The sequence below is a fragment of the Meleagris gallopavo genome, chromosome 25, assembly GCF_905368555.1.
Source record: "Meleagris gallopavo chromosome 25, MGAL_WU_HG_1.1, whole genome shotgun sequence".
NCBI lineage: Eukaryota > Metazoa > Chordata > Aves > Galliformes > Phasianidae > Meleagris > Meleagris gallopavo.
The window spans coordinates 5,562,329-5,585,487 of NC_139428.1; the positions used below are offsets into that span (position 1 = coordinate 5,562,329).

General features: G+C 52.4%; 3 protein-coding genes across 6 annotated transcripts in view; 2 read left to right on the forward strand and 1 right to left on the reverse strand.

The window, feature by feature from the left end:
• The window catches only part of CAP1 (cyclase associated actin cytoskeleton regulatory protein 1), a 49,855-nt gene extending 36,863 nt beyond the window's left edge, over positions 1-12,992 (forward strand). Inside the window, exons 1-13 of one of the 4 annotated variants that reach the window (XM_085208955.1) lie at positions 1,386-1,517; positions 5,407-5,517; positions 5,880-5,980; positions 6,521-6,598; positions 7,943-8,086; positions 8,187-8,272; positions 8,788-8,893; positions 8,999-9,176; positions 9,860-10,047; positions 10,241-10,364; positions 10,469-10,551; positions 11,070-11,213; positions 11,603-12,992. In XM_085208955.1, coding sequence (XP_085065081.1) covers positions 5,424-5,517; positions 5,880-5,980; positions 6,521-6,598; positions 7,943-8,086; positions 8,187-8,272; positions 8,788-8,893; positions 8,999-9,176; positions 9,860-10,047; positions 10,241-10,364; positions 10,469-10,551; positions 11,070-11,213; positions 11,603-11,686 — 1,410 coding nt within the window. In that variant the 5' untranslated portion in view covers positions 1,386-1,517; positions 5,407-5,423 and the 3' untranslated portion in view covers positions 11,687-12,992. Of the gene's footprint in view, positions 1-1,385; positions 1,518-2,146; positions 2,320-5,060; positions 5,304-5,404; positions 5,518-5,879; positions 5,981-6,520; positions 6,599-7,942; positions 8,087-8,186; positions 8,273-8,787; positions 8,894-8,998; positions 9,177-9,859; positions 10,048-10,240; positions 10,365-10,468; positions 10,552-11,069; positions 11,214-11,602 lie in introns of those variants that run through there. The other 3 variants (XM_010723518.4, XM_010723517.4, XM_085208957.1) reach the window with 3 other exon arrangements.
• Positions 12,993-13,788: 796 nt separating this feature from the next.
• PPT1 (palmitoyl-protein thioesterase 1) lies at positions 13,789-17,889 on the reverse strand. Its single transcript, XM_085208980.1, has 9 exons — positions 17,732-17,889; positions 17,525-17,634; positions 16,715-16,842; positions 16,339-16,409; positions 15,402-15,504; positions 15,218-15,308; positions 14,612-14,710; positions 14,322-14,393; positions 13,789-13,985 (listed from the first exon to the last, which is right to left on the reverse strand). The coding sequence occupies exons 1-9, from the start codon at positions 17,841-17,843 to the stop codon at positions 13,863-13,865; spliced, it is 909 nt and encodes a 302-aa protein (XP_085065106.1). The 5' UTR covers positions 17,844-17,889; the 3' UTR covers positions 13,789-13,862.
• A 10-nt stretch (positions 17,890-17,899) lies between these two features.
• RPL11 (ribosomal protein L11) lies at positions 17,900-21,052 on the forward strand. Its single transcript, XM_085208989.1, has 6 exons — positions 17,900-18,018; positions 18,358-18,508; positions 18,855-18,961; positions 19,355-19,486; positions 20,202-20,312; positions 20,979-21,052. The coding sequence occupies exons 1-6, from the start codon at positions 18,013-18,015 to the stop codon at positions 21,006-21,008; spliced, it is 537 nt and encodes a 178-aa protein (XP_085065115.1). The 5' UTR covers positions 17,900-18,012; the 3' UTR covers positions 21,009-21,052.
• Positions 21,053-23,159: the final 2,107 nt, after the last annotated feature.

The following is a 23,159-nucleotide window of genomic DNA, read 5'->3' on the forward strand; positions in this document are numbered from 1 at the left end:
AGCCGTACCCCACAGCCCCGGCTCCTTGCGCAGTGCCTGCGCTACGGCAGCCCAACAAAGGCACCATTATTTTCTCTCTTTCAAGAGGGGGGAGGGGAGGAGGTGGAGAGAGGAATGACACTGAGGTGCTGCTGGTGGAGAGTGTGAGCACCGTGCTGGAAACAGGAACAGCAACTGCCAAGCAGGGGGAAATGGAACGCGATGGTGGGTGACACTCAACACTTTCCTCAGGCAGAGCTCTTTGCAAGTGCTGATCTGCGCAGATATTTATACTGCGTGCTCATATTCGCCTCTCCTGTGAGAGCTCTGTTCCCTGGGAGCGCTGTGCTCCTATGGCAGGGGCTGCAGCCTGGGCTGGGAGCGGGCAGCAGGGCTGTGCAGCTCTGTGCTGTCCCCAGAGCACTGTGCTGGGGCTGCCATTTGAAGCGTGTTTGTCAAACAAGAACTGAGCCGGGTCAAAGCCGAAGCCCCTTATGTACAGAGGGCTCACTTTTGTTCCACTTCCAGCCATAAAGGATGGGAATAAGGATGGAGCCTTAAGAAATACGAACGAGAACACGGGCTGGGGGTTCCATGTGCTCCCAGTGCTGCTCGGGCCCGATGGAAGCGCAGCGACCTCAGCAGGGGAAAGCGAGCTGAGCTGCCCATTGGTGCTGCCTGGGGCTGTGAAACCGCTGCTGCCTTTTCTTTCTCAGATTTCGGACATAAAACAGTGGCATTTCACTCCCCCCCCCTCTGCCTCTGTGGGGTTCGTAGGGAGGTTCCGTTCGGGCTCTGCGTGCAGCTGAAGTGACTAAAAGCACCGTCAGCTTGAGCCCGTGCCCGGACATTCCTTGCTGCGTGCATCTCTTCTATTTGGGACTTTTAATAAAGGAGATGGGGGGGAAATGAGCGCAGGAACTGACAGCGCCGCCCGGGCTGAGCTCCAGCACCGCAGCGAAGGCCGCGTCGTGCAGCGGCGATGACGGCGTGCAGAAACGCTCCGACACGGGAGATGATCGCGGAGCGGCTGCGCTGCAGTGGCCGAGGGAGGTCACGCTCCCCTCTGCAAACAGCCGCGCACACAAAGGCTGCCGCCGCGTTTCGGTGGGCTGCCGTTAATGATTTACGGACGGCCTCGCGCTGCCAACACCGCCTCGTGGCGGAGCGGAGCTCCCGGTCGCTCTGCCCCAGACCGAGACGCCAGAAGGGCGCGGGGCGGCGACACGGACCGGCACCAGGGGGCAGCACGGCCGCTGTCGCTCCGAGCTGCGCCGCGCCCGCCGCAACCGCGGCCCTCGAGGCTCCGCCCCGAAAGGGAGCCCCGCCCCCAACGAAGCCCCTCCCTATTGGGGCTCCGCCCCCGCCCCCTCTTTCTCTCTCTCTCATCGAATCGCAGGCCGCCGACTCCCAAGGCTCCTCCCCTCCCCGCGCGCCGCGCCGGGCCGTGCGCACTTCCGGTGCGCGGGGCGGGGGCCGGAAGCGGCGGGTGCGGGGGGTGCTGGGCGGCGGCGGCGGCGGCGGCGGGGCAGCGGGAGGTGAGTGCGGCGGATCGGCAGTGCCGCCTCGGCCGGGGTCGCGGGCCGCCGCTGGACGGGCGCTCTGCGGGGCGCGGCGGGCGCAGGGCAGCGCGCTCTCGGCCGTGGCGGCGCTGTATCGCCGGTGGGGGCGGGCGGCAGCGGCGGGGATCCGCGCGGCTCTCCGGCCGCCCCCTGCGGCGGGACTCGGCCGTACCGCGCTGCCCGCCCCGCCCCGCCCCGCTCCGCGGCCGCCTCCGGCCCCGACCGCCGCCTTCGGCCCCGGGGCGCCGCTCGCGGGGGGCGCGGGGCGGGGCTCGGCGCGGGCGCTGCTCCTCAGTGCTGCGGGGCGGCCGCAGCGCCGCTTCCCTCCGTTCCCCTCTCCTCTCCTCGGCGCTCCCTGCCCGGCGCCGAGCCTTCCCCGCGCCCCCGGGCAGTTCGGGGCACCGCGGCTGCCCCCGCGCCGTGACGCGTCCCGTCTGTAATGAGTTCGGGAGAATTTGTTATTTGGGAGCGTTCGGATCGGCTCCAGGTGAATTCTTTGGGGCGGTTTTGGTTTCCTGGACGCGGCGGATCGCAGCCGCCAGCAGCGGCACCCGGGCTTCGGCGCTGCCAACAGGTGCTGCCGTGTGGCTGCAGGGAGCTCCGTGCTCGGCGCCTACCGGCGGGCTGCGCCCCGCGGCGCTGCAAAGAGGGCCTTCCTTCCTGAGCTGAACTGCTTAAGAAAAAAAAATTATTTGGTCTTTTGGAAGATATAAACGCTGGAAGTCATCTGGCAGCTGATCCCCTGAGATATTCCCGTGTCAGCCCAGAATAAGCTGTGGTATGTTCCTAATTTAGTTCTCGCATCTTTATGTCTCTGCCTGCAGAGCAGGAAGTAGCTGAGGCAGACGTTGTGTTGCTGACAGCGTTCCGTCGTGCTGCACCGAGGCGTGGGCTGGGCTCTGTTCTGGAGCTGCAGTTTGTGGCTCCATCAGACTGGGGCTGTGGCAGTTTGGTGTCTGCTGCTCCTCTGAGCGCCCGCTGGATGCCGGGGGACGCGCTGACCCCGGGACGGTCTCTAAACAGGAAACTCTTCTTCAGGGTTTGCGGTGTAGGATTGGCTGTTGTTTTTACAAGAAAGAAACTCGTCCCTTTATTGCTCCAGTTGGTTTATAAAGCCGTCTTGTTGATGAAAGCTTGCATGCTGTGCAGTGTGCTCAAACCTATGCTCCCAAGCCTGCGAGGAAGTAAAGATTAGCTAATAAATTAACCAAACGTTCTGTGCAGATTAATAGACATTCTGCACCAGGGTGAAATGCACAAGGTTTGCTGTGAGTCCATAGCTTCCGCTCCATTGATAATCAAAGTTCAATTGAATTTAAACAAGACGTGGATTTAAGGCCTGCATTGCAGCCCCAGCAGGAAGGGCTTCAGCTGAACTCCGCTGCCGTCGCTGCACTCTGGCCCTGCGTGGCGCAGCTCTGGAGCCTTTCCCTTTTCTGGGCACGGAGAGCACAGCAGAAATGACTCAGATGTGACTGGTGTCTCAGCTTCCTCTTCGAGGAAGGCTGGTGAGATCCCGCTGTGTGTTCTGAGAGCTGTGATGTCAGTTTGTCACTTACTGACATGTTCTCTGCATTCCCAACGGCCAGTACTTAAATTGCTGTTCAGGTGCTGCCCAGGCAGGTCTATTTGTGATCTTTTTTCCCTTCAGTAAACGTTGCCTTCTCTGAATTGCGTGTTCTGGCTACTGATATCAGTTAGACTCTTGTCTGTGGAGCTGAACCTTTTCATTTTATCCAGGCGGGGTTTGTAGATCAAAAGAGCATCTAGAAAGCACGGTGAGGGTGAGGCAGGGTGGATGTGTGAGGAGTGATGGTGTAGCTGCCTGCTCTGGCACTTGTGCTGCCTGCACGTAGCTGCGACCTCCCAGCCCCTTTACCAAATGACTTCTCTTCCAAGTTGCTTTAATGCTGCCCACTAAAGAAATGGAAGTGATTTTACCATCCGCCAGGCAGTTTCAGGTCTGCAAAGCTGGCACTGAGCGCCATGGGCTCATGGCCTCCCATCAGGGAGACCCAGCTGAGGTGCAGGACTGATGTGCCTAATGGCAAGAACCCGGACTTCGAGGAACGCTCTTTCTAAGGGGCCTTAATCCCAACAGAGTGTCTCGAATGTACATTGTGCTCTGCGCAGCAGTGCGTTTTATTGCTGGGGCAGGAAGCTGCTCTCCATCTGGACTTACTGGTTGTAATCCCGATTTGAATTGCAGTTTGAGACTGGGTAATGGGGCTGATCAGATTAGAGCCTGGCGTGGAATGTGGTGGGGATCAGTGGTGCAGAATAGCAGCTTTGTGCACCCAGCGCTCCGTGAACCTGATGTCCTTCCTGATGCCCCTGTGTTGTGTGCCTGTGTCCTGCTGCGCTCTCAAGGCATGGGAGAGCTTCCTTAGTGGTGACTTCTTGGGGAAAAAAAGCTCCTCTTTAAGCTTGCAAGAGGGGGGACAGGCCTTGCTGCTGTCTGCACTTCCACTTGTAGACGTGAACCCGGTTCTGGAGCATCCTGCTGCAGCAGGGTGCTGGTGGTCCTGCGGCCAGGATTTCTGCATCATACCGAGTTAAAAAAAGAAATATTCATTACTGCCAGCTATATGGGTGACCGCCCACAAGTTTCAGCCTCCTGATGCATCTGGAAGCCCTCCAGAGGCTGTTGTCCAGTGTGATGCAGAGCGGCCACCCTGGCTCGCTGCTGCGTGGGCAGAATGCTGCCTTCCTCTCGGAGCTCACTGCTGCGGGGTGAGAATGGCCGCGTTTGGTCTGTGACCAAAGCCTGTGAGCAGAAGCAAAGCAGTGTTAGAACTGCAGGTTTGGGTTCTGAGGATCTGGTCTCAGCTGGCGAGCGCAGTTGGATAGCACTGCCTTCCTGTTGGGCTGGGGAGAGCCTTCCTCGGGCAGGGCTGAGCTTTTGCAGGCTGCTGCAGACAGAAGGAAGCCTGTTCTGGCCACAGTAGTGATTCACATCGTAAAAAATTTCGACAGAGTGGTGATAAGATAAAAACACGGTTGGTGAATTGCCATTCCCTCCCTGCATTCCCCGGGCGTTAGTGTGCTCTGAGGGTGACTTGCTGTGTTCCTCCATGCAGGGTCTTTACAAAGCAGAAAGTAATGGAAAGCTTGTATTACGCTTCAGACTTTTCTAGATGAGAAGCCTCAGGTGATTTATGTGCCTAAGTCACTTTCGCGTGCAATGCTTGCAGAGTAGATGCTGCAGTTCAGATGCCAAAGCCTTTGGTGGGAGCACAAACAGGGGCACATTGTTGTGGAGGCAGTTCTGCCATCTCAGAAGTTGCAGCTGCTCGCCTCGGCGCTGCCAGGGCAGCTCGTGCCACAGCTGACGCTGTGCAGCAGCGATGCAGGAGCTGTAAGTGCTGTGTGGGGGCATTCAGGGCTGCAGGAGGTCCCTGTGGATGCATTTGTAGAATTGAAACCCCGAGGAGCTCAAACTCCTCTTGGTAAGCAGTCATACTTGATTTGATTTGCTGTGAATGGGACTTTGGCCAATAACCAGCTGCACTGAGATTCTGCACAGACATTTGCATTATTGGGTGGCGTCAGTGCAAGGCTAGAAGGTGTAAGCTTTAATATCCTTATAAGGTTAACAGGCTTGTGCAGTGGAACAGGAGCAATATAGCCATTAAGGAGTGACTGTGGCAATATACAGCAGCCATTGCACGGCCATTGCATAATCCGAACATCCCTGCTGATGTGAGAGTCTGTCTGTCACTGGGATGCAAGCTAGGTAGAAATTCTTCTGGAGCTGGGAGGGTTTGTATCACAGAATCACAGGCTGCTGCTGAGCCCTTTCCTACACTCAGCGTAGAACTTTGCACCGCCAGAGGACGTGAATAACTGCGGTCTGTCTGTGCAGCTGAGGACATCGCGGCTATGGAGCAGCTGGTGGAACGGCTGGAGAGGGCTGTGGAGCGCCTGGAGACAGTGTGCCAAGGGCCTGGCATGTGTGGAGATGGCTCTTCCCCAGGTGAGTCTCATGGCTTCCTGAGCAGCCCCGGAGCATCAGCACAGCGCCGGGCCTCGGTGGGATGTGGTGCAGGGCGGGCGGTGCCCGTGGGGTGCATGCAGGGGCTGCTGCAGGAGCTGTGGTGTGAGAGGAAGTGAGTTTCATGGAGGTTACTGCGCAAGTGCAGAGCCTGTGGTTGCCATCCGGCCCCGACAGCGGCTTCCTGTGGCTGCAGCACTTCCCCTGCCTGTGCCCAGCTGCACATTGGGCTGCACCCACTGCCTTCGCTCAGTGCAGCTCCGAAAAGTTCGGCTGAAGTGGGTGGGAGCGCAGCGGCTGTGGCTCCGTGTGCCATGTGCTGATATCTGTGCTGTTCTCTGCAGGAGTGGCTCAGTATGTGCAGGCTTTCGATGCCATTCTGTCTGGCCCAGTAGCTGAATACATCAACATCAGCAAGGAAGTTGGCGGGGATGTGCAGAAGCATGTAAGGAATCATTTTCTTCTCCCTCCGTTACTTTGCACTGTGTTGTCAGATGTTACTCATCCCTAAGGATTCAAGACAGATGCCCAGATGACCTCTGGTGGATTGTCACCCACACGCAAGACGAATAAAATATTGTTTGAACTCTCTGGGTGCTGAGAACCTGGCTCCCCTCACAGGCCTTGGTCTGTGCTTGTAGGATGCCTCTGCGTTGCCCACCCAGAGAGCTGCGCAGTTCTCATCAGCTTTCTCTCAAGATAGTTGTCTCCAAGAATGTGTTGTCAAACTGAAGAACGGATTATGCGTGCCTTCACAATCAGAAGAAAGGCAAAGGGATGATCTGGCCTGATTTTTGTGTGTGGAAAAAATTACGGCAGCTCTATGGACCGCTAGGTCGCTAATGCCTTATCTCCTTATGCTTCCCAGTGTTTAGGACAGCATAACTGCCTTGTAAACTAGAAGGAAGGGCAGCGTGAGCTCAAACGACTGGCAGTGTTATGCTGGAGAAAATGGAAGCTCTCTCATGTTTCTCTTTATTCTCAGGCTGAGATGGTTCATGCAGGTTTGATGACTGAGAGGTCTCTTCTGGTGACAGCATCTCAACATCAGCAGCCATCAGAGGTAAGTCTGGCAAGTCACACCTTGCGTGTCCTTACCTGAGAGCACAGGATGCCTGCAGTTGTAGGGAAAGCTGGGACATTCCAGTTCCTCCGAAAGAGGAACCAGAGAAGGACTGGAGACTCTTGGATCAATAAGGCAGGAGTTGTTGAAGGTGTGAACTGTTGTGGGTGCTCACCCAGTTCTGGGCAGAATTCTGAAGGCTGATTTGTGGAGCTGCAGAACTGGCACTTTGTAGAGATGAAAGCAGCAAGCTCTCCGTAGCTGTCAGAGCAGCACGTGGATATCATCTCTGCTTCTGCCCCTCTCAGGTTTCACCTGGCACCAACACTGTGACAATCACTGTTCCCAAAGACGCAAACCAGACAAGAGCTGTAGTGGGATCTCAGTAGTGTGCTTTTCATTATGTGATGCTTCAGGCATGAAACTCCTGAAGTAGAACAGACCTGTCTCTCTTGGATGTTTTCTGAATAAAAGCTTGGCTTTTAGATTGATTTCTCCTTAGCAAGTAATTTAACACTTTTCTCTAGACTGCTAGCTCTCAGGAGGATGCATGACTGAGAATTTGATTCTGAGTGCATTGGCTTTTCCTTTTTGGGAACTGTTTTTCCCAAGCAACAGGATCCCACCTTGCTTTTCTTTGCAGTTGTTATCTGGCTCAGTCATAGCTTCTTCTGTTCCATTGTGATAGCTGTGATACTTTTCTAGTCACTGTAAAATGTAACTGAAAATGTGTAATTGGCTGCTCTGCTCTGACCTCAGAGGTCTTGTAAGCACTTGCATTCAGTGCTCCAGGTGAACAGCACACAGAAACTGTCCTTGTCATTCAAGTATCGAGGGCTGGGATTGACTTGAGAAGTAACTTGAATTCTGAAGTTGATAGGATGAGTTGAGAATCTTGTGTGACTCCTATTGTCATGCAGGCTGTAAATCTCAAACTGCAAAAGCCTGCACAGCACCTTTCTTTAAGGGTTTTTGAAGGAGAAGAAACATCTGACAAACTGTCTTAGAACAAAAGAGCACTGGAAAGGCAAATGCTATTTCTGTCCTTGTTACTAACAAGCTTTGTCAGTGTTTCTTGGATTGCACATGAGTCACAGTTCTTGGCGTACTCCCATAGTACCACTCCAGTGGGGAGCAGTGACTTCAGCCCTGGAGAAGCTGGGCTGTGGGACCACGCTCAGCTCGTGGGGAGGGCCAGACCTGGGCAGGGGCTGCAGCCACAGCTTGGGCCCATTAGTCTTCCTCTGAGTGAGTGTCATCTCAGCAGAGCCACTCACAAAGGCATGCGACTCTTCCAGAACAGCACCGATGTTCTCAATTGTTATTGTCCCTCTTGCCTTGCAGAATGTGTTTTCAACGCTTCTGAAACCGATTTCAGAGCAAATCCAGATGGTGCAGAATTTAAGGGAGAAGAACCGAGGCAGCAAACAGTTCAATCATTTATCGGCAGTCAGTGAGAGCATCCCAGCCCTGGGCTGGGTGGCCATGGTAAGAAATGCAGTGGGAAGTGGGCTGGTGGGAAGAGTCTGGCTGCTTGGTGAGCCAGCTGCCTCAGCTGCTTCATACCAAGATGTTCGTTCTTCTTTAGTCTCCAAAGCCTGGTCCTTATGTAAAGGAAATGACTGATGCTGCCATGTTTTATACCAACCGTATCCTTAAGGAGTACAAGGATGTGTAAGTTCATCTTTTCTCTTAAAAGCATCTCTGAAAACAGCTAGCAGGGCGTGCAGGGGCTGTTCTGGTGGCTAAGAAAGCTACCTTGATCTTTAATCCCTTCTTCTTTTAAAGGTAGGGTGTATTTATAAAACCTCACCTAGCTGTTCAGTCCTAATTCTCATAGTTGGGATTCCTTGCATTCAGATTGCAGCTGGAATCTCTGGCAATGCATTGTGCTGCAGTTCTTGTCTCAGCATTATCCGGTGGCTGGACTGTTTCTCAGGGAACAAGTCTTGTCTCGGGCATGGGTCTTGTTAGAGTCATCGGACCCCTCAATTTAAATGGGTTACGGTGCAGCCTGCAGCCTTTGGCCTGCAAGTGCAAGATGAACAGTGAGGCTAGAACTCAGTGCTGGAGATGTGAGACTGCAGTGCTGCTCCAGCTGAGGCAGATACGTAATGATCTGTCTATAGGCCTTGAGTTGTGATGGCAAATGCAGCTGCTGCCTCCGCATGATCTCTTTGTATCCCCAGAGATAAAAAGCAAGTGGACTGGGTGAAGGCTTATCTGCGTATCTGGACCGAGCTGCAGGCCTACATCAAAGAGTATCACACCACGGGGCTGACTTGGAGCAAAACGGTAACTGTGAGCAGGCCTGCAGGGGCCTCTCCTAGGAGCACTGCAGGACGATTGCAGCAGGCGTGAGTTTGTGCGATCACCTTTCCTCTTGCCGGCCTCTTACAGGGTCCTGTGGCAACGGAAGGGGCCAAAGCACCATCCACGCCCCCCACTGGGGCGGCACCGCCTCCCCCCGGCCCTCCTCCCCCCCCTGCTCCCTCCCACCCCGGCCCTGGTGCAGACGACTCTGCAACCCGCTCGGCGCTCTTCGCCCAGATCAATCGGGGAGAGGGCATCACGTCGGGTAAGTGGCAGCAGCAGGCGAGCTGGGGGCGGGGGGCAGCCACAAGCGAGAATACTGTGCTGAGTGGCCTGCAGGACTGGCTTTTTGCTGCTATCCCTGACTGTCCCTGCTTTTGGAAAGCAGACTCCCCAGAACAAAAGAGCATCTGGTCTGAGAGTGAGGCTGGCAGCCAAGAGCAGCCCTGAGGCAATTTGCAAGGACAAAGGAAGTCCATCTGAGTTGGTATTCTCAGCCTCATCTGTCGGTGTAGGCAGAGATTAATCGCTAGCTGGGGTGGAGATGGGGAGTTCTTTAGTTGCATGCCCTTCTCAAGTACAAAAGATGTGATTTCATACTTGTTCGTATCTGCACAAAACTTACCTTTTGTACGTTACCCGGTTAACATATTCAGGCCAGATGTGGAACAAAGGGAAGGTGCTTGGCTCAAGGCTTTTTCCAGCTAGAGAGCAGAACAGTGAGAGCCCCCTGGTTCTGCAGTACATCCTCATTAGCACTGCTTGCATCAGTGTTTCTGGCTTCCTCTTTCACTTGCTTACCATTTGCGCTTGGGCTTCAGCTTAGGCCCAACCTCGGGAACTACTTTCATTCTGAAAAAATGTTATTGTGTTGATCACTGATGTCTGGTGTTTGTGAAACTGCATTACTGGAGGAAAGCTGGAGCTCAGGCCGGATTTCTTTTGCAGGCTTAAGACATGTTTCAGATGATATGAAGACCCACAAGAATCCGGCACTGAAGAACCAAGGAGGTCCTATAAGAAGTGGACCCAAGCCTTTCACTTCTCCCAAACCAGCTTGTAATGTTAATCCCTCCCAAAAAACCTCTCCAAAGCAACCTGCATTGCTAGAATTAGAAGGCAAAAAGTGGAGAGTGGTGAGTGCCTGGCATCAGTGTGAGGGTTGGTGGGATGGGAGCTTTGCAGCAGGGGAGGAGAGTCTCCTTTCTTGTAAGAGGCATTAGCCTGATACATGCAGCTTGCTTTTAAAGGAACTCCACTGCCATGCTGTGCACGCTGATAAGTTGGTCTGCATTCTAAAAATAAGGTGCATTTTCCCTGCCTTTCCAGGAAAACCAGGAAAATGCCACTAACCTGGTAATCAGTGACACAGAACTGAAGCAGGTAGCATATGTTTTCAAGTGCACAAATAGTACACTCCAAATCAAAGGCAAGATCAATTCCATCACCCTTGGTAAGCAGAGCAACCCTGAAAACTGTATTTTTGCATGCTGTTTTGTTTGCAGAAGGTTAGATCTCTAAAACCTTTCTGTGAGCTACCCTGTCTTGTCTTTGCAGATAACTGCAAGAAGCTAGGTCTGGTGTTTGATGATGTGGTGGGCATCGTAGAGATAATAAACAGCAGGGACATCAAAGTTCAGGTGAGTGTCTGTGCCCTGCAGTCTGACTGCTGCACAGGGTGCCAATAGCACCTGCTTCTGGGAGAAGCTGGATTTCTGGAATAATAATAGGCATCTGTGAAAAGACTGAAAAAAAAAAAAAAAAAGCACCCGTCCTATTGCTCTGAAGCTGAGGCTGCCCCATCTTCAGGAAGGGGCTGAGCTGTGCCTCACCGAGCTGCTTCAGGGACTTAGATAGAGGTCTATGTGAGGTGGGCAGCAGGGTCAGCATGCCAAAGTAGGAGGTCAGCAGTAGAATCTGCTCTGATGCCACTTTTGATGTTGGATTTGGGGCGAGCAGCTTGCCCAGTCTTCCATTTAGTTTTGTTGTAAAGAGACCAGAACAAGAAATAACCTTAAATTTCTGCCAGTAGTGGAAGTTCAGTGTGTCTGGGGGGGGGGGCAGTGGGACTCAAACCTTTCCCTTGGCGGCAAGTGCCAGAGCATGGCTGCCCAGCTCACGCTCACGTTCCTCAGCTGCTCCTTTGCTCACTCTGTAGGTAATGGGTAAAGTGCCAACGATCTCCATCAACAAAACGGACGGCTGCCACGTGTACCTGAGCAAGAGCTCCCTAGACTGCGAAATCGTCAGTGCCAAGTCATCAGAGATGAACGTCCTTATTCCCACCGAGGGTGGTGACTTTGTAAGTGTTATTTTGACATCGGTTGTGGAAGTCTGCTGGAGGAGGGAAAGGCACGATTCTTGCTCTGAGGCCTGCAGGGAATGCCACAGCTGTGATGAGGTCTGGAGGGACAATTCTGGAGTTGCCATTTTAATGCTAGGCTTGGGGGTTGTGAATGACAATTAGATGCTAAAATCGGCAAATTGGGTTGTTTCTCTTTACAGTGACTGCTTTGTGAGATCTGCTTCTTCCTCGGGATCTTGGGGGGGACAGAACAGGAGGTGTTTGTTGGTACAAGAGGGGATGTAACACGTATATAAAAAAACAAGTTCCTAAAACAATGGGAGTAGTTACAAGACTTAGTCATAAACAGAGATTCCTGACAACAGATTTCTATTTTTACTCTCCAGACTGAATTCCCTGTCCCAGAACAGTTCAAGACAGTGTGGAACGGTCAGAAGCTGGTTACCACTGTGACAGAAATTGCTGGCTAAGCAGAACGGCTCCAAGGCTCATGCCCTCCCCTGGCTCTGCTGTGGGACAAATCTGCTTTCAGATGATTCTCTTAGATTTCTTGTACCTTTCTGCTCTCAAACTGCTTTTCTATCCGAGAGACACGGCTGCCTGCCATCACTGAAATACCTCTGGCTGGGATTTGGTATAGGTGACGGGTCAGGTATTGTCCACATCTATTAGCAGGAAGGTTTATTTTCCCCCTCCCTTGTCTGATCTAACTGCACCAATTAATCATGTCAGATTTTGGGTGAATTTCAAAGCCAGTACTGGCAGTTGGCTTTCAGAGTGTTGTTTGGTTGTTTTTTTTTTTTTTTTTTTTTAATTGCCTTCAAGCAAATTGATCATGTGAGAGGAGTGTTGTTCCCTTTTTAACAAATAATGTCTGTTGGGGTCCAGAAGTACACGGTTGCTATTGCAAATATCTGAAGAAGGTCCTGGAAGCTGCCAATTCCAGCTCTTTATACTAACCAGTGGCATTACGGGACTTGGGAATGGCTTTGTTGGACCAAAGGCTGAGGACTTGGACCATAGCATTCCACCCTGATTTCCCTTTCATCATTCCTATTAGCTCAGTGTGTTTCTGATTGTGCCATGACATCGGTGCCACGGGAAGGCTGTGGAGGACTAACTGCATTTTTCCCCTCCAGCAGTCTTGCTGGTAATTTGGAGCTGAGCATCTCTTCCCATGAGCCCTCCTCCTTCTCAAGGGAGTCTTTGTTTCAGGGCTTCCTGCTTGAGCAGCTGAACTCATGTTCAGTCTTCCAAGACAGTTCTGAACCTGTTCCCTCCTGCAGGGGAAAGGTCTCCTTCATTCCAGGGTCAGTAGTGCAGTATTGTACATTACCCAAGTGGGATCAAATCGGTTCATTGCTCTCTTCCTCATCTGCAATCAGTCACCATAGGTGAATCTTCTCAGACTCCCCTTTACCCTGTTGCTTGGCTTTTTATTTTGATGGAAGCTTGTGGCCTCTGTTCTGTAGCACTGGAACAGAGAGAGCTGCAGCTAAGACATAGTACTGTATTGACCCATAAAGGGAGCTGCACATGCTTTGACCTTCATTTTTCCAATGCCTCGGGTGGCATAAGCATATCTTAAATGCATTTCCTCTGTAAAGTGTCAATGTTTCTTTCTCTAGGACAACTTACAAAAATATGCAATTTTTTATTTTAAGACTGTCCTGTGACTTGTACTCGTCTTCTCCTGAGGCTTGTGGAAAAAAACCTTTCTTATGTACGTAAGATTATACAGAAGATAGAATAAAGTTAATGCCAACTTGCTCATTACAGTGCCTCTTGTTTCTGCTTCGTGGGGGCACGTGGAGCTCAGGCAGGACAAGATGCCCCTTGCTGCCCGACCCTTTCTAGGCTGCATAGAGGATGACTCACACCACGGGGAATTCAGGACTTCTCTCAACTCCCTTTCTATCAGTTTGACAGTGGTCTTCAAATCACACCCTGGTTTTTTTTTGTTAGATTCAAGTTTTTTATTGATTTCAGTTGCTGTCCCAAAGTATCTAAAACAAGCCATTAGTTGAAAATGGTTCAAGCTGTTAATACCCACTTAGTTAAAAACCCTCCGTTTTCCTTAGAACCTCCTAGATGTGGTCTTTTCCCCCCTCTTACCCCCCCCCCCCCCCCCCCCCCCCGCAGTGAAGGAGATGCTTATCTCTTTCCTCTGCATACAGCCTTGTAATTCCGTTTGCTTATCCCTTTAAGAGATACAGCACTCTTGCTCTAGTGGCTTTGGTTAATACTGCCATTGCTTCTTCAGAGGAATAGGCAACAGAGGCTGTGAATGCAACGGTTGAACTTTTCAACCAGCTCAGTCATCTCACCATCACCAAGTGACCAGCACAGCCACAGCTCTGAGACCAGGAGTAGACGCAGGGCTGGTGTGGGATGGAGTGCTTCAAAGTTAGTGCAAGGCTTAGCCCCCCCCCCCCTCCCCAATCTTGGAACTAATTACATCCAGGTGATTTACAGTCTCTTGCTGCAGTGTATAGCAGGTGCCATTGCTGAGATTAAACCCACCCCCCAGTCCCACTCTTCCCCACACCCCCCATGGACACACACAAAATACTGTTGCGCAGTAGCAGCTGCATTCACTACAGTGAAACCCTCCTGAGTGCTCCCATGAGGTGCCTCTCCTTAGCTTCACTGAAGGAATGGGAGGATATGGGTGTAAAACCACTCTTCTGTGAAGTGCAGGTGATCCCCTTCCACCCCCAGGAACACCAGCTTTCCTGCTTTGTCCATCTGCTGCAGCCCCAGGCGATCCTAAAGGAAGAGAAGCATGACCATAGCTTCCTGGGGGAATCTCCGTGGGGGGAAAAAGCCACTTCGGGATGAGGGGTGATTCAGAACAAAGGTTGAGAAAGGAGCAAAGTTTAAACATGTGTGGAAAGAGATCTTGAGCCAGGGGTGAAATCACCACTAACTCCTGCTGCCAGGAAAGGGCGCAGAGGGAAACAGCTCCTGGTAAGAAAAGGCCATGCCCCCAGAACAGCAGAGATGGTGAGCAGAGCCAGGCTGTGGGGGTTAGAGCTCCTGAAGGCCCTCAGGACACGATATTCTTTAGAGTGAAAGTTGCAGACACTCCCCAGAAGAACGTACCTCTTTGTACAGCAAGGTCTCCTTCAGAGGAATGGTGTCCTTGGCTTGGCCGCTTTTGTAAAACCCAAACCACTGTCAGAATTAAACAAAAAAACAAACAAAAAACAGTTGCTGCAGGACTCCCAGCAGGCAAAGACGCTTATTCACCAACTCCTGCCAGAGATGCACTGCTGCAGACAGTGCAGCATGAGGCCTATTTGTGCACTCATCCTTCTCAGAAAGTTCTGCCCACCAAAAAACAAACCAGAAACAAGCAAGGAAGAACCAAAATGCCAACAGAAACTCCTCACCTCAGAGATCGGAGGATCAACCATGGTGTCATTGAGAAATTTCACCATCACAAACTTTTTCAAAGCCATCAGGTTTTTCTTGTACGTCTCATTGATGCTCTGAGTGAAAGCAAGACAGAAAGTTCCAAGTCAGTAAAAACCCACTGAGAGAGACAGTGGCTAGGAAACTGCCTGCTCCAACTCACTCTGTACCAACAAATGAAATCCTGCACTGCACCAGCCTTGGATGCAGAAATGTGAATTTCTAAGATCAATCTCCCTTTGCTGTGCTCGTGGCATTCAGCCTTATCTCCAGGCTGCAAAAAAGAGACAGTCCTCCCCTGTCTCCAGAGGAGTTGTCCACTTGGAAGGTTAGGGGCAGACTGAGCCTTTGGTAGAGCTTTCCACAGACAACTCCAGAAATGCACAGCAACACAAGAACTGCTCTGGCACGGATAAATCTCATGCATGTATCTATCAGTGAAAACACTTTGTACATTCCTGGGCTGCAGGGCAAAAAAATGCTCCTTTTGAACTCCAGCAGAGGAGTTCATGTTCTCCATGCTGGAGCTTGCTACTAAAGCTCCTGTTCTCCTGCTAGCATTTACTCATCAGTTAGGTCCTTACCCTCTCCTGATTTATGTCAGCCAAAAAGATGCTCTTTTTCCTGTAGTCCTCCTCCTTCAGAGGATCATGCCAATACTGTGCTTGTACCAAGCTGGAGAAGGGAGAAATCAAAGATCAGATTGGAAACCCACAGCTGCTCACCTGGGCCCAGCCCCTGTCTCTGTAGCCTCCGGAATGTACTCACTGCTCTTGAACAGCTTGTGTGTAGGCACCCAGATCCAGCATCTTTCGGATCCAGTCACAGATCTGGGAGCTCTCACCAGGACAGCGTGGAAAGCCATACACTCCTGAGGTATGAAGACACATCTTACAGCTCAGCGAGCCAGACAGAAATCATCCCTTAATCCCTCCAGCTGGTAAAGAACCACCTCTTACAGAAAAGGGGCAGGAATTACCAAGGGAATCAGGAAGCCTTTAATCCTGCAATCTCATTAGACAGCACTCCTGCCCCTGGGCACTACTGCACACAAAGATAATGGATGATGCTCTTGAACTCAGGATATTGCTGTGGAGAATGGGGGCATGCAGACAAGCTGAATGCTCTCCAGCTCGCCTGCTGTGATCCCTGCAGGTCTGGGGATGATTCCCTACAATTCTTCCCCCCTACGTGACAAAGAAATAGACTCGAGCCATGGAACTTCCCAGAGGAGACTTTGAAATTCACTGCCAGATACTCTTAACTGCACAGCTCCTGAGTTACATTTCCTACTGTCTCCTTAATATACTGCAAAAAGCACCTCCTTTGGTGCTTTAGTCTTGCAGATACCGATTGAAAAATACCCCTGTGACCCCTGTTAGTTTCACAAAGGCTTTGCCAAACAGTTAGAAATTTGTTCTTCAGAAACAACTGATCCCAGATGCTTTCAAAGTATGTAAGAATTCTGCTGAGACAAATCATCTGCTTATGAATGTCCCCTTTCGCTGCCAGTCAAGCAAGACCAAGCCAGAAGATAAAGCACTCAGCTAACCAAAGCAGACCACCGGATTTAGGTAACACAGGGACCACTTCATTTAGTAGAATACAGTCAATTTTTAGGAAGAGGGCCAAATAATTAATTCCTCCCACCAACAAAAGCCCCTTCACCCATGGTCAGAGTTGTGACAGCTGAAGAGGACATTACCTTGGTGCTGCCCCCCAACGGAGATCAGAGTGAACATGGGAGGAGAAGGGCACCTCTGGGCCACCGCCCTCCTGCACAGACAGCGAAAGGAGCAGAGTCAGTGCCTGCTGTGGCCAGGCCACGGGTGCTGCTGTGCTCACAGTGCTCAGCCAGCCGCTGCCTGGACCCAGGCACAAGGGTTATGTGTGTCTTCTGGCAGAGGAGGGTACAACAGGTAACTGCCAGGCTCTCCTTCTGGATTCTTGTCTCCTTTGGAGTGCTCCTACCTTTGTGAAGGATTTGTCTGTTTAAACCTGCTTAGTAGTTCAGGAGTTTAAAATCAGAATATAAAACCCACCAGAAAAACAATAAAACCAGAACAGGAACGTAAACTTACAGGAACTGGCCTCCTTGGGAGAAGCCCATTGCGTTGTATCCTCCTTTCAGGTGAGGGTCCTTTGCGAGTTGGCTGCACACCTCTCTCACTTGGTCATTGACATTCATGAAGAAGCTGTTCTCCACATCCTGACAGACTGGTCATGTTAGAAAGTGCAACTTGTACCTTTCAAAACGGCTTATTTTAATCTCTGCAAGCAGACCAGTCTAACAGCTCTGCTTGTGAAAGAGGACCTTAACCTTCGCAAGAGGACAGAAGTGAAACCGAAGCTTTGAGGCTTCCCATCATCACATCTTTCCTCCTATTCTGCCTGCAGAGCTGCCCCATGCAGAGCAGTCGTACGTCTCTACTCCTCCACAACTTCAGTCCCTTCAGATTTTGTATGTTCTACGTATAAATCAGCCTTTATCATCCTTTCCAGACCCCAGAAAATAACACACATTGCACGTTACTCTGAAGGACAGTTTGTAGACATTCAGTGGGGCACATCCACTGAACCACGTCCCCAGCCGCCCCATCTCTGCAGTTCAGGAACGGCGATTCCTCCCCCCCATAAATTGTTCCGGACATCCAACCTGACCCTCCCCGGCGCAATGTGAGGCCACCACCTCTCACCCTATCACAGGAGAACGGTATTTTATCGCATCTCTGTATTACCCGGCGTCAGTGCCGATCTGAGGCTTTGCACGCGAATCCCACGCACAGGACTGGCTTTCCCAGCAGGCGTTCCTCAGACTTCTCCCGTCTCCGCCCGTCACAGCCGTTTACCTCCCCGGGAACAAACCCACGGGCCAGTCCCACAGTCAGTACCTGCACCAGGGAGCTGCCGACGCGCAGGGACAGAACGTAGACGCCCGGGATCCTGCGCTGCACCAAGTCCCGGACGTAGCCCATGCTGAGCGGATTGCAGCAGCTGTCTCCTGAAGGAGGAGGGGGGTAAGGGGCGCGGGGCAGCGTCAGGCTGCGGCCGCCTCCCTCACCTCGCCTCGTGCCGCCCCCCGCAGCCCCGCGGCTCACCCATGCCGTGCCAGATGACCAGTGGGACGGCGGCCACAGCGCGGCCCGGACCCAGACCGGGACCCGCACCCAGACACAGCAGCGCCAGCACCGCCGCCCCGAGCGCCGCCATCTTGGCCGTCACATGACCCGCGCGCGGCACGCGGAGTCGGAGAGGCTACGGCTCGCGACGCAGCGCCCCCCTCCGACCGCCAGGGGGCGCCCACACCAGCGCCGCGCCCTCCCGAGCCGCCCCACAAGGCCCCGCGCGGCGCAGGGGCGCTCTCTTCCCCGCCCCCGTCATGGCGGTGAGTGGCGGCGCCCGTGAGCCGGGCCGGGCCGTCTCGTCTCTATCCGCTGCCATCCGCCCCGCGGCGGGGCTCGGCTGCGCGGCGGCCCGTGAGGGAGGGAGAGGGGGAGGTTGTCGGGCTGTAGGGCTGGTATGGGCGGCGGGGAGACGGCGGGCCGCCCCGAGGCTGCGGCTGCCGTGACGGGCCGCGACCTGCGCGGTGCCGGGTTGGGACTGCGGCGCGGGGCTCCGGCGCGGGGCTCCCGTTGCTGCCCGCCCGGTGCGGCGCCGTCTGGCCGCCGAGCCGTGCGCCGTTCCCCTGCGGTCCGTGCTCATTCCTCCCGGCGTTTCTCCGCAGCAAGACCAGGGTGAAAAAGAGAACCCCATGCGAGAGCTCCGCATCCGCAAGCTCTGTCTTAACATCTGCGTTGGGGAAAGCGGGGACAGGCTGACCCGAGCGGCCAAGGTCCTGGAGCAGCTCACGGGGCAGACTCCCGTCTTCTCCAAAGGTGAGGCGGCCTTGCCGGCGCTGCAGGCTGCTGCCCCGTCTTCCTGAGCGCTGCGGTGGTGGTGGTGTGGCTGTGGGAAGGTTCCTCAGCAGAGTCAGCGCAGAGAAATCTGCAGTTATGCACTTAAAGGCCTTGGTTGTGCGTTGTGGCCATTAAATGCTCAGCGCTGGCAGTCTTTCAGTCTCTGCTGCTGTGTTTGTGCCCTTGTCCCCAGAGAGGGAATGTGAGATTGTCTTGGCTCTTTTTATTTCCTTTTAAGTAACTTCTTTGGTCTCGAGCAAGCTCTGAGTCCCCTGAGTGGAAGTTCTTTGAACGGCCCTTTGAGTGTCACTCTTGTTGCCTACAGCTCGATACACTGTAAGGTCCTTTGGAATCAGGAGAAATGAGAAGATTGCTGTTCATTGCACAGTTCGTGGGGCCAAAGCAGAGGAGATTCTGGAGAAGGGGTTGAAGGTAGGAATGGGGCTTGTCTGAATTCTTTGTTTGTGGAAAAATAAACAAAACTTGAACTGTTGTCAGCTGGAAAGATGATGAAAAGCTTTGAAATGTTGCATCTGACCTAGTTACAGTTGTGGATGTGGAGGGTTGGGTTAGCATCCCGGTACGTGAGCTGTGATTGCACTGTTCCTTTACTTGGTGTGTGCTTGTTTAAGAGTTTGTTGGTACAGCTGCTACTGTCTTTTGGGTTTTTTATCTTTGTTATTCCCAAGCAGGCTGCGGGATTGAAATCTTATTGCTAAAAGCTTACCAACATGTAAAAAAGTGGGTTTGGCAGCAGTTAGTAGAACATGTAGGACTTCCCTTTGTGGTTGATAATGAAATAATGACTGACAATATGTGTTTCAGGTGCGAGAATACGAGCTGAGAAAAAACAACTTCTCAGACACTGGGAACTTTGGCTTTGGAATCCAGGAGCACATTGACTTAGGGATCAAGTATGATCCCAGCATCGGCATCTATGGCTTGGACTTCTATGTGGTGAGTATTCCCTGTATTCCCTGCTTCCTTGCACTCATTGGGTTTGTGTGAAAGCTGTAGCTGGCAATGGCTGAAAGGTGGAAAGATGTCATCAGAATCCAAGTCTAAGCTGAGGTTCACAGGGCTGCTGTAAAACCCGTGATTTAAGGTACATCTCAAAGCATCTTCAGAGACACTGTTGCTGTTCGTGGTATTCCTGGGATAACATTGAGAGAAACTGCTGGACTTGGGTCAGTGTGCTGGGAGGAAGGAGGCAGAAGTGTGAGGGACTTCAGGGACAAAGACTCGAAGATGGAGTGGTTTTCCAGTTTGAGGTGATGGTGGGTCATGTGAAGATGGTGGCTGGCGTATTTGACTTGTTCTCTCTGAGATAGAGGGAAGCTGTTCCGCACATGTAACCCATTCTGCTCAGTATCTTGTCTCAAGAGCTGAGGCCTCTGGTATGCAACAATGCACCTTCCATGTTCACTTTGGTTTCTCTGTGTATGTGGTAAGTTGTTTGACCCAAGAGCTGCCCTGTCAGCTTACCTACCTGTTGAGTTACCTGGATTTCAGTTACATCAAGACTGCTTAAGATAACGCTCTAAGTCCTGACCATAGCTCACATAATAAGATGTTGCTGACCTGAAAGTTCTAGACTGTTCCTTCTTAAGAAAAGGTTTATTTTAAGTAAAGACCAGAATCGGGTAGTGCTATTGGGCTCCTCTCCTGGCAGGTGCTGGGCAGACCTGGTTTCAGCATTGCTGATAAGAAGCGCAGGACTGGCAACATTGGAGCCAAGCACAGAATTGGAAAGGAAGAAGCCATGCGCTGGTTTCAGCAAAAGGTAAAGTCCAACTTCATTATTTTTTTTTTTTAATCCCGCAAGATTCCTAGCAAGTGTCAGCAAAATACATCACTGGTTTGATATTCCTTATGGGAGGAATGGAACAAGTCATGGACATGACACTGAACTGGGCAGAAGGAGATCTCTGCTCAAAACACTGGATTTTTCTGCAGTATAGCAGCATAAACTATTTGAGCGTTGGTGCGACTTTGTGGTGAGCTGGATCAGCAGCTCATATAGGCTACCTAGAAGTATCAGCTCTTGTATAAATTGCACTGGTCGTCTCTTGCGCAGGGGAAACTCCAGCCTGCTCCTGCTGAGTGGCTTTTTCTCAGGGTTTTCTTATTTCTGGTAACTGGTGTACTTCACTTTTGGGGCCAAATAATGGGGCTGTGAAAGGGATGTGAGTGTATTCTAGTTAGATCTACATGTGAAGGGTTGGCCTTCTTGTTTTGCTTGACTGGTTTGTGGAGCTTAATGCTTACCTGGAATCCCCCCCTTGGAAATAAGCCAAGGTGGAAAGGCAATTAGCTCAGCTCAGAGAAGTGGTGTTGAATGTCATTATTGCCTGTCTGGCTTGGAATGAATGTGGTCATTGTTTTTTCCACAGCAGCTCTGTACCTTTAAGACTGTTTTCTTACTTAGTTCTTTCTGGTTTTCTCACAGTATGATGGCATCATCCTTCCTGGCAAATAAGCAGTTCCTGTTACCAAAAAGCAAATAAAACTTTTTTAACCCCAGCTTCTGTAGTGAATTTTATGGGAGTTCCTCCTGACCTGCGCAGCTGCTGGAACTCTGCACTGAAAAGGCAGCAGAAAGACAGGGACAGCACTCAGCAGATGCCAGTGCACCCTTGGCATTGCACCCTCCAGCAGTGAAGAGAAGTCCATTGGAGATGCTCAGGTTGAAGTTTGTCCTTCAGTGCTGCCTGCTGGCCAGGTGCAGCCAGCTATTGAAGTGTGAGTCATACCTGGGGAGAAAGAGTAGATCTGTCAGCCCAGGCCTTGCTGTCTCTGTTCCAGAAACCAGACCCAATCTCCAGACTGCTGATAGCCGAGGGATCTACTGGCTTTTCAGAGAAGCCATTGGGATTCAGGAGAAAAGTCCCAGGTGCTTGAACTATCCTTGGTATTGCAGTGCTTCACAGAGCTACTCCAGTTCAAAGCACTTTGGGCACCTCCTGTAGCAGGTGTCTGGGGATAGTAGCACTCAGCAGGTCCCACAGGTGTGCTGTGGAGCCCAGCACTGCAATATGGCAAGCTGATCTCTGCAAGCCTTAATTCCTTCTGGAAGGCCTGGAAATGCAGCTGGCTTCCTCCATCCTCTGCACAGCCACATTGCACTGTGTTGTACTGGTGAACCGGCTCCCTGGAACAAGCCTAGAGCTCATGCCTGCCCTGGTTTGATTCCAGGACTAACCACTTCATTCATTTATTATGTCTCCTTTCAGTAAAGGGAAGGGTGAGCTTTGTCAGCAGCACCAGGAACTTGAGATGTAACCCATCTTGTCCCAGAAGATTTTTCGTAAGTCAGCATTGCACTGACACTTCTGTCCTGGCACCAGTGCCTTTGTCAAGGGAGAAAACTGCTCTGTGGTAAGAGAGAAGTTATCTAAGTGGATCTAATGCTTCATGCTATGCAGCCATGAGAGGTTTTGGGCTTCAGCTCCTCCTGTTTCCATGAGATACTGCCAAACACTTTGGGCACCTTTGACAGGCTGATGGAAAGCACATTCGTGTTATTCCAGTGTCTGGTTGTAGGAAAGCAGAGCCACCTTTAACTGCCACATGCAGTAACTTTAAAATGGGATATAATTGCTGCTTCCGATTGAAATACCACTGCAGTGGCTTGCAAGGGGCATTTTTCACAGGTTAATCCTGTCTGCTGCACTAATCTAGGGAGATGGAGTGGCATGAAGAGGTTAGAGAGAACACAGACAATGTAGGGAAGCTGCGCTTTTTTTCTAGTTGTTGCTACTACTAAAAGGCAGTAGCCTATTACTGATCTAACAGCAAAGAAGCAGCTATGCTGGGTGATGCTGTGCATGTAGGAAATTGCATCAGGCTTATTTAGTATCTAATCAATCTCCTTTAGCCGCCAACGATCCCAGCCCATGTGTGAGGAGGGGACAAGTCACAGCAAACACCAAGCTGGAAAACCACCTGGGCACTGCAGATCTGGCCACCGTTCTGCTGCCAAGAATTAAAACCCACCATTAAAAAAACCACCACTGCAGTGTCTCCCCGTGCCACATTCAGTGTTGTTCGGTGGCTCTGTGCCCCGCACAAACAGCCTGTCTGGGCCTGCTCTGACAGGGGTCTGAGCGGTCGGTCCAAGGGAAGCTCTGTGCGGCGCGGGGCTCTGCGGGTGGGCAGTCTGTCCTCACCCTTCCCCACACAGCACCCCGCTCCCCGGCCGCTCTGCCGTCATCAGTTCTGTGCTTCCAGCGGGCTCTGAGGACAGCCGACCCGCCGCGTCCCAGCAGCACGGGAAGGACTGCGTTCGGGTACCGCTGCCCCGGCCGAGGCTTCGGCACAGCCAGCATCAGGCAGCAGCCAAGGGTCGGCCTGACCGCTGCCGCGACAGCGGCCTTAGAGAGCAGCCCGGGGTCCGGCTGCACCCTGGGGCTCCGGGGGCACAAAGCAGCGCTGCACGTGAGTGAGTGGAGGGGCTGAGGGGCTCCCCGGGCAGCCGTAGCCTTTGGCCGCGGCCTCGTGCGCCGCTGGCACTCCCACCGGCTGCGGTTCAGCGCTGGGACCCTGCGCTCGGCCCGAGCTGAACGTGGCTCTTGGGAGCCCCGCTGCCCCTCAGAATCGCTCTGCCAGCACTCAAGATGGCGCACCCGCC

Coding starts and splice junctions, on each gene's coding strand:
- RPL11 (XM_085208989.1), top strand. Junction 18,962..19,354: donor TTCTGGAGAAGGGGTTGAAG/GTAGGAATGGGG, acceptor TATGTGTTTCAG/GTGCGAGAATACGAGCTGAG. Junction 20,313..20,978: donor TGCGCTGGTTTCAGCAAAAG/GTAAAGTCCAAC, acceptor GTTTTCTCACAG/TATGATGGCATCATCCTTCC.
- PPT1 (XM_085208980.1), bottom strand. CDS start 17,843: ATGGCGGCGCTCGGGGCGGCGGTGCTGGCGCTGCTGTGTCTGGGTGCG. Junction 16,410..16,714: donor TCCCAAGGAGGCCAGTTCCT/GTAAGTTTACGT, acceptor CTGTCTGTGCAG/GAGGGCGGTGGCCCAGAGGT. Junction 14,394..14,611: donor TTGATCCTCCGATCTCTGAG/GTGAGGAGTTTC, acceptor TAATTCTGACAG/TGGTTTGGGTTTTACAAAAG.